The sequence below is a fragment of the Lactuca sativa genome, chromosome 4, assembly GCF_002870075.4.
Source record: "Lactuca sativa cultivar Salinas chromosome 4, Lsat_Salinas_v11, whole genome shotgun sequence".
NCBI classification, from domain to species: domain Eukaryota; kingdom Viridiplantae; phylum Streptophyta; class Magnoliopsida; order Asterales; family Asteraceae; genus Lactuca; species Lactuca sativa.
This window is the reverse complement of record NC_056626.2, coordinates 146,413,607-146,429,070: the sequence shown is the minus strand read 5'-3', so window position 1 is coordinate 146,429,070 and position 15,464 is coordinate 146,413,607. Positions and strand designations below refer to the sequence as shown.

Genomic DNA, 15,464 nt, shown 5'->3' with positions numbered 1-15,464 from the left:
ACATGTGATATAAATAAACTGAGTGGGTTGGGTGGGGAAACCTGGTGAGTACATAGGGTTTTCAACCCACAATAAATAAGTTTATTAACTTTATCAAACCAAACAAACCCGATTGCCCGTTTCCGTTATCCTTACTTTACGTCCCTAAAACATCTAACACAAGGGACCTAGTTTAAGGGACTTTCATCGGGGTGACAACACATGCTTCGAGGGTTCCTCAGCAATTCATGTCAAATAAGGCAACCATGTGGGGGATGGAGTACTGCTGGTAAGCACACAGTTCAAATAAACACCTACAGGTTGCGAGCCTGCTAGCGTTCCACTAGACTGTCTAGAATAGTCCGTGGTCTTCATCTATACTCCGCTAGATGACTAGATCATCAATAACACCTATATAGAGGCCTCTCATTATTTTATTTGATCACACAACAACTATTACATCTACCCATGTTTTACCCAACACGTTTTGTAGATGTAAAACACATATACAATTTAAATCATTTAAAACGTGTATAAAAATATTTCACCCAACATAGACAGCAAGTATTCAGACAATATGTACACATAGCACGTAATTTATATTAAATACTTCATATCTATGTGTAAGATGAAAGGGACCATGCACTCACTTGATAAGGTGGTGACTCGGTACTCGGACAACGCTTCATTTACTTTAAAATAATTTCCTTCGACGAAACCTAATATTATTACCACTAGAGTTTAATATATTATTCACCGAGACTAATTAATAGTCTAGCTATTATTACTATTATATAAGCGTTAAACAATACTTATATAACCCATAATAATAGCTCAAGTACTTATTATAAGTTCCTAATAACGTTATTATAATTAAATAAAAGCTATATTAAAAATAGTGTAGACGTAGCTCACTTACAGCGGGTTTTATAGAAAACCGGGCTTTACTTGGAGCAGCATTCCTGAGCCGAAAATCTCTTCTTTTCGGAGCCGTCGAGCACTCCGGGGCTTCCGCCTCGTGCTAGGGAGGTTCCCTAGGTTTTTCGGGTGGTTTCAGGGCTAGAGAGAGAGTAAAGAGAAGAAAGAATTGGAAAGGTGTGAAGAAAATGAGGGTGGGAGAGGTTCTATTTATAGGATGAAAATGGTTGAACTTGGTGCCACATGTCACCATCTAGTGGCAATACTTGGGGAGAAAGCAATGGCCAAGATTGTGCCATATCACCCATTTTCGCACAACACACTTCCGACTTTTAAAATCCGTAACTTTCACATACGATCTCCGTTTTTAACGTTCTTTAAATTCACACGTAGGCGGGACCGTACCCTAGTACCCTACAACTTTCATTTAAACTTTGTCGTCTAATTTTGATTTATTTATAAAGTTATATTTTTAACAGGCCGGAACATGAAAAGTCTGTTAAAAATTCATAACTTCTTCATTAGACGTCCGTTTTCGTCTGTCTTTTTACCGTTGAGCTACTATTAATGAGATCTTCAATTCTCATTTAGGTTGCGTTGGTCAAAAATTGATCGATCTAAAATTCGAATTTCAGGTTGTGCACTGTTATGCCAAATCTTAGAAAAATCACAACTTCCTCATACGAAGTCAGATTTTGACGTTCTTTTTATGAACACTCTTGGTTTAACGTATATTAAAACTTTGATTTAGATATATAAGGCTAAAAATTATTTTATCAAAAATTCACTTTTTACGTTACGCGGTGTCGTGTCGGTTTTGCCGTAAAACTTCAATGGACCATAACTTCTTCGTTATAACTTGGATTTCGGCGTTCTTTATATGTACGGAACCCTTGTAGCATATACTATAACTTGGTTAAGATTAATCCTTCTAAATAATCTTCCATCAAAAACTTATTTTTGATGCTCATTGTCTCTAAATTGACTAGCCCAGATCTGCGAGCATTACATAATACAAGCAAGGCGTTGGGGAGATGGGAATATGTAGTTCTTTAAGAAGATGAGTAATCCAAACAACTTCGGAAGCGGTATTTTCCATGGCCTTGTATTCTGATTCGCAGCTAGAACGAGATACTGTTGGTTGCTTCTTGGCACTCCATGAGACAATATTTCCACCCAGAAAAATGGAGTAACCATAAGTAGATCGTCTTGTCTCTACAAAACGAGCCCACTATGCATCTGAATAAGTAACAAGAGGAATAAAAGGAGATATTTGATAGATGATACCAAAGGACAAAGTTCCTTTGACATAACGTAGAATCCATTTAACAGCCTGAAAGTGAGCAGTTGTAGGTGCATGCAGAAATTGACTCACTTGATTTAATGCATAAGAGAGATCTGGATGAGTGATGGTAAGGTATTGTAGAGCAACAACTAGAGATCCATACAAAGTATGGTCATGAAAAGGATCACCTGAAGTTGTGAGAGGTTCGGATGTGGCTATAGGAGTGTAAACAGGCTTGCCATCTAGCAAACCAGCTCTTGATAATATATCAAGAGCATATTTAGTCTGAGTAAGAAACAACCCAGTGCTGGTGTAAAGCACCTCAAGTCCCAAGAAATAACTCAACTGCCCCAAATATTTAATTGCAAACTCCTTGTGTAACCTGGTAACAAATTTAGCAATGGACTCCTTATTGTTACCGGTTAAAATTATGTCATCAACATAGACACGAAGAAAGAGAATACATGAGTCATGCTTATAGATAAATAGAGAGGGATCTTCTCGACTACATATAAACCTAATATGAATCAAGAAGGTACTGAGACGTTGAAACCAGGCTCGTGGAGCCTATTTAAGGCCATAAAGAGCTTTCTTGAGACGACACACATAAGATGGATACCTGGAATCAATGAACCCTGGTGGTTGCTCCTTAAACACATTTTCAGTCAGATGACCATTAAGAAACGCATTATTTACATCCAGTTGATGTAAAGGCCAGTTTTGATGAGCAACTATGGAAAGAATGATACAGACAGTGGAAGCTTTCACAACTGGACTAAACGTATGAGAGTAATCAATGCCATGAACTTGAGTGAAACCCTGTGCTACTAGACGCGCTTTATACCAATCAATAGAACCATCTGATCGATATTTGGTGTAAAAGACCCATTTGGAGCCAACCATATTTGATGAATGAGTTCTTGGAACTAGTTCCCAGGTATTTTTTTTTTTGAAGTGCACGTAATTCATCATACATAGCATTCCTCCACCTGGAATGTTTAGATGTAGTTTTAAAATATTTAGGATCTTTTTAAGTGAGTAAGACTTGGTGAAGAGCACTAGATGTGAGAGCCATGAATCCTGTAAAAACCTTTGGTTTACGAATCCCATCTTTTCCCCGTGTGATCATAGGATGGGTGGAGATTGGAGAAACTGGTGGAGTTACAACACCATGTGGAGGAGAGACTGGATCGTCATCACTGGAGGGGTCTTCATCATTATTAGAAGGTGGAGGTGAATCATTAGTCTGTAGTGGCGAATCTGATGAAGATATCACAGGAGGAGGATCAGGACACAAGAGACAAAGGCTGGGCACAATAGATGAACTTGAAGGTGAGCTGGAGGGAGAACTAGTGCTGGGCTTTGATTGGGCCTGCAGCACCGACCCAGTTTCTTCAAAATTCGATAATAGTAGTGTCGCTTCATCAGCAAACGAAGGGGAATCAGCAAAGGGAAAACTTGCCTCATCAAACTTAGCATGGCGAGTAGTATAGATTCTGGATGTGCTAGTATCCAGACATCGATATCCTTTGTATTGTGTGTTGTAGCCGATGAAGATACAAGGAATGCTACGTGGAGCCAACTTGTGATCTGAATAATTTCGTATGTAAGGGTATACCCGACAACCAAAGCTACGAAAAACCTGGAAGTTTGGTTGTGTGTGATATAAAAGCTCAAATGGAGACTTGTTATCTAGCACTGAAGAGGGTATTTGATTAATGATATAGACTGCAGAACTAAATGCGTCCACCCATAAAGATGCAAGTGCACTAACATTGAATAGCATTGCAAGTCTTGTTTCAGTGATATGTCGATGCTTGCGTTTAGCCCTAGCATTTTGTTGGGGGTGTATAAGGGCAAGAAATGCAGTGATGAGTACCATTTTCAGCAAATATACTCTTAACCTGGTTGTTTATGAATTCAGTACCCCCATCACTTTGAAACACTTTGACCTTGCAAGAAAATTGAGTTTGAACAAAGGCCAAGAAATTGTTTAGAGTGTTGGAAAAATCTGATTTGTGTTTCAATGGGTAAAACCAAGTAAATATGGAGAAGTCATCAACAAAAATAACATAATATATAAACGCATCGGTATAACAAATGGGTGTTGGACCCCACAAATCACAATGTAACACCCGAAATCAGAAAGGTCAAGAAAGGAAAGGAAAACCATAAGTTAAAGAGGGTCGACTCTTCGAGTCCAGGGAGGAACTCGGCGAGTCGGAGCGGGATTCCAGGTGTAAAGTAAGTGACCGACTCGGCGAGTCTGGTATGGGTTGGGAAACCATAATTCCGGGACTTGGTACCCTATTTAAGCATCTTATTCTCTTCCCTAGGGCTCATTTGCGGCCCCTATAGTCCAAAACCCCAAACCCTAGCCACCATAATCGTTTTTGGAGCAAGATCTACCCTTGGTGAAGTAAATTGGAGCTTGGAAGAGAAGAGATTCATAGTAGTGCAAAAGAGGAGGCCTTGCATCCAGAGTTGGTGAAACTTTTTAGAGCATTTGGAGGTAATAAATCGTTATTCTTGGCTTTCTCCTTTCTAGATCCATCTTTCATGGAGTTTTAGGGTTTCTTTGAGAGTATGTGATGAGAAGTAGGTGCACAAGTTAGATCTGGAGTTGAAACTCCAGATATGAGCTCTATTTGGACCAAAGATGCAGAAAGCCCTGTTAGTTGCTATGAAAAAGCCATTCCCCATGAGTTAAGTTCCTTTCTAGCTTGGTTTTGGTATTATGAGACAAGAAGCACGTAAAGGTAGCAACTTTATGTTGCTAATGGACTCTAGGAACCCAAATCTATTGTTTGGAGCAAAGGAGAAGCTCTGTGACTCGAAATTATGGAAATGAACGTAAGGAATCGACGATTCTGGGAGAGGACTCGACGAGTCGGACTAGAATTCAGACTTGAGTTGCGTAGTAACTTGGCGAGTCAAATGGGAGGACTCGGCGAGTTGGATGAAGATAAGCAGGAACTCGACGAGTTGGATGGACAACTCGACGAGTCTGTTAAAGATTGTCTGGGACTCGACTAGTCTGTTCTTGGACTCGGCGAGTCCAGTCGCGAAACCCCAAACCCTCCGAGTTAAGACTCGGATCAGTGAGTGGAGTGGGGACTCAGTGAGTCGGACATGTCAGAACTCGGAAATCAGTAGACTCGGCGAGTCGAGTCGTGTATGAAAGGGGTTTCTGAGCTTATGAACTCGGTAAGTCAGTAGGCTGACTCGGCGAGGAGGGTTAACCTGGAAGGTTGACTTTGACCAGGACTTGGACTTTGACCAGAGTTGACTTAGTTGACTTTTGGAGGACTGTCAGACTAAGTGTCATATTGATATTGGTAGCTCGGAGAGCTAGAGGAGCAGCGGCTCAGAGGGTTGTCGGTTAGCAGCCAGAGGGTTATCAGTAGAGCTCAGCAGTTCAGGTGAGTTTCCTTCCAGTAGGAACGGGTCTAAGGCCACAATGCCGGCCCGTTTAGATAGCAGTAGTTTCCGGACTTCGGTCCGATGCAGTAGTTAGTATGTTTGATGCCTTCGTGGCTCAGACTGGATTTACGTGTTATGTGTTCCGGGCTACGGCCCGATGCAGTATGCAGTTTATGTGTTCATATTAGTTGATATGTTTATGCTATGCTATATTATGCTCAGTCAACTTCCGGACTTTGGTCCGATGCAGTTTCCGGGCTTTGGTCCGATGCAGAGGGCAAGGCCCTGGTTAGTTCCTGACTTCGGTCCGATGCAGTTTCTGGAATTCAGTCCGATGCAGTGGGCAAGGCCCAGTATGTGTTATATGTTATTGTATGGTATGTGGTAGTTTGGGGGAGCTCACTAAGCTTTGTGCTTACAGTTTCAACTTTGGTTTCAGGTACTTCCGCAAGTAAAGGGAAGAGCTCGGGATGATGACATGGCACACCCCACAGCTTCAGTCTTTATCCTGGGAGTTTGTTTTGATTCATAGTTTGATTTGGCACAAATGTTTCATGACATTTTATTATGAGTTGAGATATTTGACGTATGGTTTCATGGTATGACGATCAGTATATGATTTTTATTATTATTAAAAACAAAAATTTTTGGGTCGTATTTTTGGATGTTACACACAATGTATCATATCCAAAACATGCAAAGATCGTTTTTCATTAATGGGAAAAGGAAGTTTATGACTCTTAGATAGCTCGTAAGATGAGCAAAGACCAGGTTTAGGTAAAACTGAAGTAACAAATAAATGACCAAGTTTATGTAAATTTGAAATAGTTGAAAACGCCACATGGCCTAAACGAGAGTGCCAGAGCTTATATGAAGCACCTAATCTGGTAGAATTCAGATGCGAAATTAGGGCTTCATGACCATGCTCCAACACATACAATCCTTGATCAACCCTGCCCTTTGCTAGCACCTCCTTGGTTTTGCGCTTCTGAATGGCAAATTGATTATTAGAGAACAACACATTAACTGGAGAATCAGAGGTTAGCTTGCTTATAGAAATAAGATTTTTTGTTAACTTGGGAATCACAAGTACATCTGCTAGATTAATATCTTTGGTAATAGAAGCATTACCAATCCGAGAAATGTTAAGAATATTACCATTACAAAAAGCGACATGCTCATTCCCAGTGCATGGAGCAGAATTAGTGAGGTTGGATGCTTCAAGTGTCATATGCGCAGAGGCGCCAGTATCAACATACCAATCAGAACAGTTGTGATCAACATTACATTTAGCAGTGAAAGCATGAGCTAAATTAGCATCAATTTTGACACTTTGTTTTGCAAAGGTAGGAAGACCAGGACATTAGGAAGCATAGTGTCCATCTTTCCTACGCAACTGATAGTGAGGAGGGCGACGACCTCGCCCCCATCCACCCGATCTACCACCACGTCCTCCACGGGAAGAAGATCCACGGTTTGCAGTGGGTGAAAAACGATTCTGATGAACATTAAATGCCACTGGAGGTGGATGACTGTTGGGACCATGGAGAGACTTTAAGAAAAGCTCATGGATTTCTGCTTGAGCAACAAGATAATGGAAAGAAGGGCGTGGGGTGATAGCCTTATGTGCAATGGAGAAGGTTTCAAAGGAGGGACCATGACTTTGAAAAAAACAGTGAGTTTTATCTGTGGTGTCAACCGGTTGCCCAATTGCTGCTAGCTGATCACAGATGGATTTGAACTTTCTACTATAATCAGAGACTAAGGGAGAACCTTTTTGGAGCTGACGAAGAGAATCTTTGAGATTTTGCATCCTGTCAATTGAGTCAATACTATAGGCCGATTCTAGGGCTGCCCAGACTTCATGAGCAGTAGTGAGACCTAGAACCTCAGACATCGCCTCTTCAGTGAGCGATGCTTGGATAATCAATAGGGCACGATGATTTGCCTCTTCCCAGATGGGCAAAAGAGGATTTGGGGAAGACTTGTCTTCCACTGTAATCGTCTCAGAGGGACAAATTGATTCACCATTGACATGAGCAAACAGATTCTGATATTTGAAAAGAGGGAGAATCTGATTTTTCCACAACAAATAATTCGTGGATGATAACTTAATCGTAAGCATGTGTAAGATAGTATTAAGGGAGAGATTTCCATCGTTTGTGCTTGAAGAAGCCATGATCGATGAAAAGAAAAGAAGGTAGGGCCGGCTTAGAAAAGGAAAAAAGAAGAAGGATCGGAAAGTGGCTGATACCATATACGAGTAGATATAATCAATCTCCAATAAATCATGGAGAGAGTTGTATTTTATATATATATATATATATATATATATATATATATATATATATATATAATGAGATTACATGATAAGATAAATTTGAATACATTTAAATACAATATGCCTATCAACTAGAAGTAGATAGAGTTGAGTTTGGCTTTATCACTTTATCGTTAATAGCTCATGTTGGTGTTATAGCTGAACTGGAAAGGATTATAAGGAAGTTCTTATGGGGCGGAAACGAAGAGAAGCAAAAAATACATTGGGTACCTTGGGAAAAGTAATTGCATCTAAGGAACTTAGTGGCCTGGGGGTAGGCTCTATACGCGCGCTAAACATAGCATTGTTGGTAAAATGGTGGTGGCGAATCAAACATGAATCATCTTCATTATGGGCCAACGTAATTGGTGGTTTACACAATTTGAAAAACAAACCGGCTGATCATCTAGCAAAAAAAGTATCACAGGTGTTTAGAAAAACATAGCTGGAACCAAAAAAGACATTGAAGAGATGACATTCAGATTTAATGATATTTTTAGTAAATTTGTCATATCTGGGGATAATACACAATTTTGGCACGACACATGGGCAGGTTCTAAGAAGTTAAAACTATTATATCCAAGGCTATATGAATCGGAGAAGAAAAAATCCTGTAGGGTGGCAGAAAGAATAAAACATGGAGGTCTAAACTGGAGATGGAAATCCTGCCATGTTGCTGCTGGATTGTCCTCTCAAGTGGAATTTGTCTCTTCTGTCATCAACTCATTCAGACTCCAGCTGGGTGAAGACCTATTTTCATGCCCGTTAACATCTGATGGAGTCTATAGAGTCAACGCCTTTGGGCAAAAGTTAGATTCTATTCCCCCTGTTAATAATAACCCAATTCAGATATCTTGGTGTAAACTCATCCCGATAAAAATCAGTACTTTTACCTGGCGTGCTGCGTTGGGACGGATTCCTACTGCAATGGCTCTATCACAAAGAAGTATACAGATTGATATGCTACTGTAGCTCATGTATTGAAGGGTTTGAATGCGCGAATCATGTGCTGGTGCGTTGTCCCTACGCCTGTTTGGTATGGAAGCATATCTTCTTGTGGTGTGGTATTAATTGGTCAGACTTCCAAAACATTGAAGAAACAATTCACTACACAGCCAATTGGGGTAGATGCCCTAAGAAAAGGAAGAGACTAACAACCATCTGCTACGGGACATTATGGAATCTATGGAGAGCACGTAATGACCGACTATTTCAGAGGAGATTTGTCAACCCCAATCGTGTGGTGGACAATATCAAGGCGTCGGTGTTTACATGGATTAAATATAGAAGTAGAGGGTATCCTTGTAACTGGGAGGAATTCATTGTCCACCCATTTTCTTTTTAAACTTTAATTTGTACGTTTTGCTTGTTCTTGCTCCCCTCTAGCTACTTGCTAGTTCGGGTGAGCATTTATAATATTGGCCGTTTCCAAAAATATAAATGCTCAACTTTGTTCAATTTACACTTAAGATGTCATTTAATACTGATAGTTAACTACTTAAATGTTATATTCTCAATTAAAAGTTAAAAGCATCTAACATCCAAACAAATATGTTACAAAGGTTGGTGTAGAGCAATGTGAAAGGAGATCTGAGCACTAATGGATAATAGATGTTGGACCACTAAAACTTCACTAAAGGGAAACAAAGTTATACAGAGAAAATATATGTACAAAGGTTATATATAATTAGGATGACATCGTAGAGAGACATATGGTATGCTTGGTCGTGTTTGGAAATCACAAAGTTGAAGGCGTCGAATATACTAAAACTTTTTCTCCAATAGAAAAAATGGTTACAATACATGTTGGGGTTTTATGAAATCTAAAAAATTAAACAAACCAGATTTGTAGCGAAAAATAGTATTTAAAATTTTAAAACAAGCCTAAGAACCATTGATCCACTTAGACAATTATGATTAACTAATACAACCATATTGAGATGTATAACTCATACCCTTGAAGCGTACTACTTTTGATGTCGTGATAGCAATCAAAATATATTGTTACTATGACGTATCCACACAATTCAATCCATATAGCTGCTAGACAATCAATTAATCAAAGCAAAACCAATATGATTCTTCTTTGTTCCCAAACTGACGATCAACTTGAGGAGGTAGGATAGAAATTTTGTGGTTTAGATTGGGAAAAGAAATGAGGAAAATTAGTTTCTTGGGAACTCTCAACAGAAAAATCCCAAGATGTTTTTCTTTTATACTTATATTAATCGTAGGCTTTAGGCAAACCTTTAAACCATTAAACAAGTCAACCTAAAACCATTTAATTAATTATTTGGCTTGTTAAATGAACTCTTTATTTAATTATTAAATAAGCCAATTATTTGGTTTTACTTTGACTTAATAAATAATAAATAAACTATTTGTTTTATTTTTTATTTTAATCGATAAATAACAAAATTTATCTTATAAATATTTTATTATTTATTTTGAATCTTTTATAACTTTTAGTATGTGAGCCACTAGTCTCACAGATAATAACAATACAACAATTTGTTTATATCTTGCATCTATCTCCATCAATACATACCTTTTTGATCTAGCATGTAATTGACACTGGAATTGCATCTAATGGATGCATATAATGTGTTTCTACATGGTGACCTTTTAAAAGAGGTATACATTTCCTAACTATCACATGATAATCATGTTTGAAGGTTAAGAAATCACTTTATGAGTTCCACCTCAATGTTGGTTTCCAAAGTTTGAATTTTCCCTAGTTAGTCATGCCCGTCAACATTTCAAAACATATTTAAGTACTCCCTTCAACATGAAGGCTTATGAAACTCTATAATGTTTAATGACATTAAACTCATCAACAAATATGTTACCATTGTTAGGCTTTTGATCCGAATGGTGTCTTGTTTTTATCCATAGCCTAATGCCTCAATCTTCCTAGCTATACCTTTGTGGTACTTATGTTTATGCAACCATACATTGTATACTCAAATCTTGGTTAACAATTTGATTGATTTAACATGTTGCGAAAAGACCTCCAAAAAATGACCGATTATTATTTTCGTAAAAAAATAAAAAAAACTCTCAGCTTATGTAATTTTTTTTTTTTTGAAAAAGAGAGAAAAAAAAAACTTTTTAATTAGATTAAATCTTCAGTCAAAACTAATGCCTTGATTCTACCAAAGAAGCTAATCTGCTCAACCATCGCGCCTGGTATTCCTCCTACGAGGAGAAGTTGCATCCTCGCCTTGAGCGGCGGCCATCTTACCTCCCTCCTTCACCTTTGTCTAATTTAAAAAAATAATAATAATAAAATAAAAATAAATTAGAACACAAAACATTAAAAAAGTTGTAATAAAAAAAGTTTGCTAATACTCACTTGATTCTTCTTGGTAGCCAACAAGATCTTCAACAAGGGACTAACAACAACAACAGCAAGTGAAAGTATAATGCCAACAATAAGACTTGGTTTCTTTTCAGCCTCTTCAATAAGTTCCTACACAAAAATAATAAAAAATTAAGTTCCAAATACTCATGAAAAAAAAAACCCTAATAACTTACCATAACCTTCATCTTGTGTCCACTCAAGAAAGGTAAATCAGCAATCTTGTAAAGCACATCAAACACAGATTTCTGCAAATTTTCATAATCAAATTTATCAAAACAAAGAAAGTGAAATGGAAAACTATTAAACCATGATTTGAACTTTTGTTTAAGTTGGTTAATTACCTGGATACCCTTGAGTCCTTCAATACCAGCAGCGTCTTCTTCTGCTGTTTGATTCGCTTTCTCTACTAAAAACTTCGGCTTCCATGTCGTATCCCTAATCGATGCTGCAGTCGTTTCATCATTTGTGATCAAAATGTTGTCGAACAAAATCCCTTCTTGCATTGTCCAGATTTCGATTCCAATGGCGGCGATGGGTTCGACTGCGAAGTTTTCGAGTTCAAAGTATTCGGGATTTGGGATTTGGCGAGGCTTCCAGACTCCCATGTAGTTAGGGTTATCGATAAGAGGAGCTTTCCATGTACCTTTGTAATCCGGATTCTTCTTCATTGGTCTTTGCCACTTTCCACACCCTACGAACTCGCATTTAGGGTTGTCAATTTTCGGAGCCTCCCACTCGCCGTCCTCCTCATCGTCCCAATCTTCCGGCTTCACCGCCTCCGGATCATCGATTTCATCTGGTTCGTCTTCTAACCATCCTTTTGGTTTCACAGCGTCTTCATCTGGAATCTCCATTGGTATATCTTCATCCCAATCGTCGGGTTTTTTGGCATCTGGGTCGGGAATCTGTTTGCTGTCGTCCCAATCTTCAGGTTTGTGCTCGCCATAGTCGGGAATGGTTTTTGGGAGAACAATCGGTGGATGAAAATCTTCAGGTGACAAGATATTCACCTTCTTTTTCTCTTCTCCGTCGATTAAGATACTCACTTCGTAATCAGGTTTCAATATGGCAGTATAGACATGTGTCATTTTGTCTAAAGGGATTTTAGGAGGATAGGTGAGATGGTGTTCGACGTATTTTCCATTCTTCTGGAACTTGGTGTTTACGATGAAATGAACCTTCTCTGTGGAGCCACATTTATCTGGACCAAACATGATTGAGTAAGGAGAATTGCTGTCGAATTGTTTGGGAGTCCAGCCGGATTCTTGAGGCCGGAGGTACTTCAGATATGCGCCACCACATTCAAGCTGGTTGTAGAAGCGCGTTTCGAATTGAAGAACAACTGTACGGTTGTTAACTTCTACAGGCTTCTCCAGCTCCTTAACGATTGCGTACTTTCTAGCCTTCTCGCTTACAAGAAGACCATAATCATCATGTCCCTCGCTCTTTGAGTGATTCCATACACCTGAGCAACCACATGAATGAATCAATGGATTCCGATATTAGTCTGTGCTATGAAACTTGAATTTGCAGGATGATGTATAACAATAGTACATCGCATAGATTACAATCATGAGATGCTAGCAATTGATTACAATTGAAAAAAAAAATCTAATAAACACGTCAAAACAAATAGCAGAATTAACAATAAACAAATTGTAGATCTGAACATATCTAACCTAAATACTCTTCATTCTCAGACACAGTCCAGCTATCCTCAAACGATTGATCAAACGACTCGTAAAATACCTAACACGAAAAAAACAAAAGAATTAGCACTTCAGAAACCAATGGAATCATATCATAACACCCGATGAGAACACACATTCATCGATTGTTGATTAGGTCACTTACAGTGCCGGAAGAAGAAGCGAAGGTTTGAAAAGCGAAACAGCCGATCAAAATGAAACAAAAGAACTGCAAACAATAGATTCTCCGTTTGCTTTCTTCCATAATCCGACGAATCGAATTCCAGAGTCGATCTTCCGATCTGAATGGCTTCTTCTTTTGGTTAGTTTGTTAAGTGTGTAGTAGATATATGGATCTCGGGAGTGGTTACGTCAAAATGGTTTAACCAAAAATATCGCATGGCGCGGAAATCAATCAATCAGAGATTGCCACGTAGCTTTCTCAAACATGGCTCGCGTCGTATGCAGCAATCCGAGATGAACGGCTATAATGCGTAGAATGGGCTTTCGTTTACGATGGGAACAAGTCGGGGGGTTTTGCGGGGTTTATCGGAAACAAATTCAAAATACAAATCCAAATGGAAATAATTACTTCCCAAATAATATTATTGGATTAATACGTTCATCTTTTTAACAGCAACAAAAAAAAGAAAAAAAAAACATTTTACATGAATTTGAATATGAAATCAAAGTAATTTGGAGCTATGCTATCAATAGCGCGTTATAATGGTGCTATAGCGTTTTGCGGTGTTACTGAACCGCTATTTTGAAATAGCGTTTACAAATAGCGGTGGTGCTATTAGCGGCACTATTGACTGCTATTTACCGCGAAACTCATCTGCGCTATAGCGACGCTATACCCGCTTTACAATTTCGTACATATTAGACTACCTTGACAAAGAAAAAAACAATTGTGTGTTATTTCAATATTAATTCTTTATTTTTTAAATTAGTCCACTATATTTTTTGTCTTAATAAGTCCAAATAATAAATATAATTAATTACAAACTACAAATCAACAAATGACAACTTCCTTTCTCGTATGTTTCAGTACTTAGAAACCACGAACGATTTGAGCTGTAATGACATTTTGACACTTTTTAGTTTCCATATAACTATATTAGAATATTATATATAGATTATGTTATGTTTTTATATGATTTTTTATGATATTAATTCCATATAGTATTAATAATCTAATATATAAATTTTGTATAAATATATAATATAAAACTATACATAATATTAAAAAACCGTTATACCACTGTTATATCAATGCGATAACTGCAATTTCAAATAACGGCATGTGACCGCTATTGAAATTTGGACCACGATAACTGCTTAGATTTGGAGTTTAACTAAATTCTATTAAATTCTATGCTCGAAGGAATTGGCTATAAAGATTTTAGATTTTAATTTTTATATTTTATTAAAAAATAGTCTCTCACCTCCTTTTAGTTTTGCCATGATTTATTGTTTGAAATCGTTTATCATCATCTTTCCCACATCTCACCCACACTCCCATGCCCTTAATATATGGGTTCAATCAAAATATTCTATATATTGTTATTTAAAAATGTGTTTAATTACACATTTAATCAATAGTTAAACATTTATGCATCCGATATAAAGTCACTCAAAACTTATTTTACAAAATACTGTTTTACCTTTTGCCTATCTGTTCATGTATATATATCAATAGAAAAAGGAAACTTACACAATATCGATCACAATAGCAAAACGGGTTCATGACAACCTGGACGTCTCCATATGACGCGTTGATCATAAGGACGCTAATCAATATAAAATCCAACATTTACTGAACCCATCCCTCAAAAGCAATCAAGTCTCCTAAATTACATCTAGGAGTTCAATTTATTGATATTGAGGGAGAGAGTTCAGAAAAAATTGAGTTTTAATTGCATACTCTTGAAAGCAAGTGAAGGGTTGGTGTAAACTTATAGAATGCATAAGTGGCTTATAAATACAACAAGTAACTAGATATTACATTGTGTTTACACGTTCAACAAGAATGGTTTTCCACACAATGCCAATTTCCATGTTTTCCAAGAAAACATGGCTGATATTCAAAGAAGTTGCTGCCCAACTTTCAACTGGTTACCGACTGAAAGCGACACAAGCTTCAAATCATTGTTATTGGATGAAGCATATGAGTAGTCGGTAACCTTGCATTCCAAGTTTCGTTAGACACGTATGTAAACATATGATATTATAATAAAGTTTAAATACATATCATTTTGTGTCATTTGAATAATATGTATTCCGAACGTGAGATCCAATTGTAATTTGTCCTATACAATAATATATCGGGTGGTGTAGTGGGCCAAGTATATGAGGACGAGTTTGTTTCTTGTAGTTTATAGGAGCAATATTCAAACAAGGCAGGAGACTTTTGTGACTTGTCCGTACTATGTTTGGCACCTAATAAGATTGGCCGTATGTTATAGATTTGAAGGAACTTGAAAA

General features: G+C 37.8%; 1 protein-coding gene across 3 annotated transcripts; it reads right to left on the bottom strand.

The window, feature by feature from the left end:
- Positions 1 to 10,721: 10,721 nt before the first annotated feature.
- Positions 10,722 to 14,916, bottom strand: LOC111892314 (calnexin homolog). 3 transcript variants are annotated; one of them, XM_023888390.3, is made up of 7 exons: positions 14,695 to 14,916; positions 13,144 to 13,868; positions 12,969 to 13,038; positions 11,631 to 12,754; positions 11,463 to 11,534; positions 11,281 to 11,397; positions 10,722 to 11,188 (listed from the first exon to the last, which is right to left on the bottom strand). In XM_023888390.3, exons 2-7 carry the CDS (start codon positions 13,240 to 13,242, stop codon positions 11,099 to 11,101), a joined length of 1,572 nt encoding a protein of 523 aa, XP_023744158.1. In that variant the 5' UTR covers positions 13,243 to 13,868; positions 14,695 to 14,916; the 3' UTR covers positions 10,722 to 11,098. The 3 variants fall into 3 exon arrangements, with proteins under 3 accessions (XP_023744158.1, XP_042757112.1, XP_042757113.1); XM_042901178.2 differs by having other exon boundaries at positions 13,144 to 13,864; XM_042901179.2 differs by having other exon boundaries at positions 13,144 to 13,481.
- Positions 14,917 to 15,464: the final 548 nt, after the last annotated feature.

Coding starts and splice junctions, on each gene's coding strand:
- LOC111892314 (XM_023888390.3), bottom strand. CDS start 13,242: ATGGAAGAAAGCAAACGGAGAATCTATTGTTTGCAGTTCTTTTGTTTC. Junction 11,535..11,630: donor AAGGACTCAAGGGTATCCAG/GTAATTAACCAA, acceptor GAAAATTTGCAG/AAATCTGTGTTTGATGTGCT. Junction 11,189..11,280: donor TGGCTACCAAGAAGAATCAA/GTGAGTATTAGC, acceptor TTTTTAAATTAG/ACAAAGGTGAAGGAGGGAGG.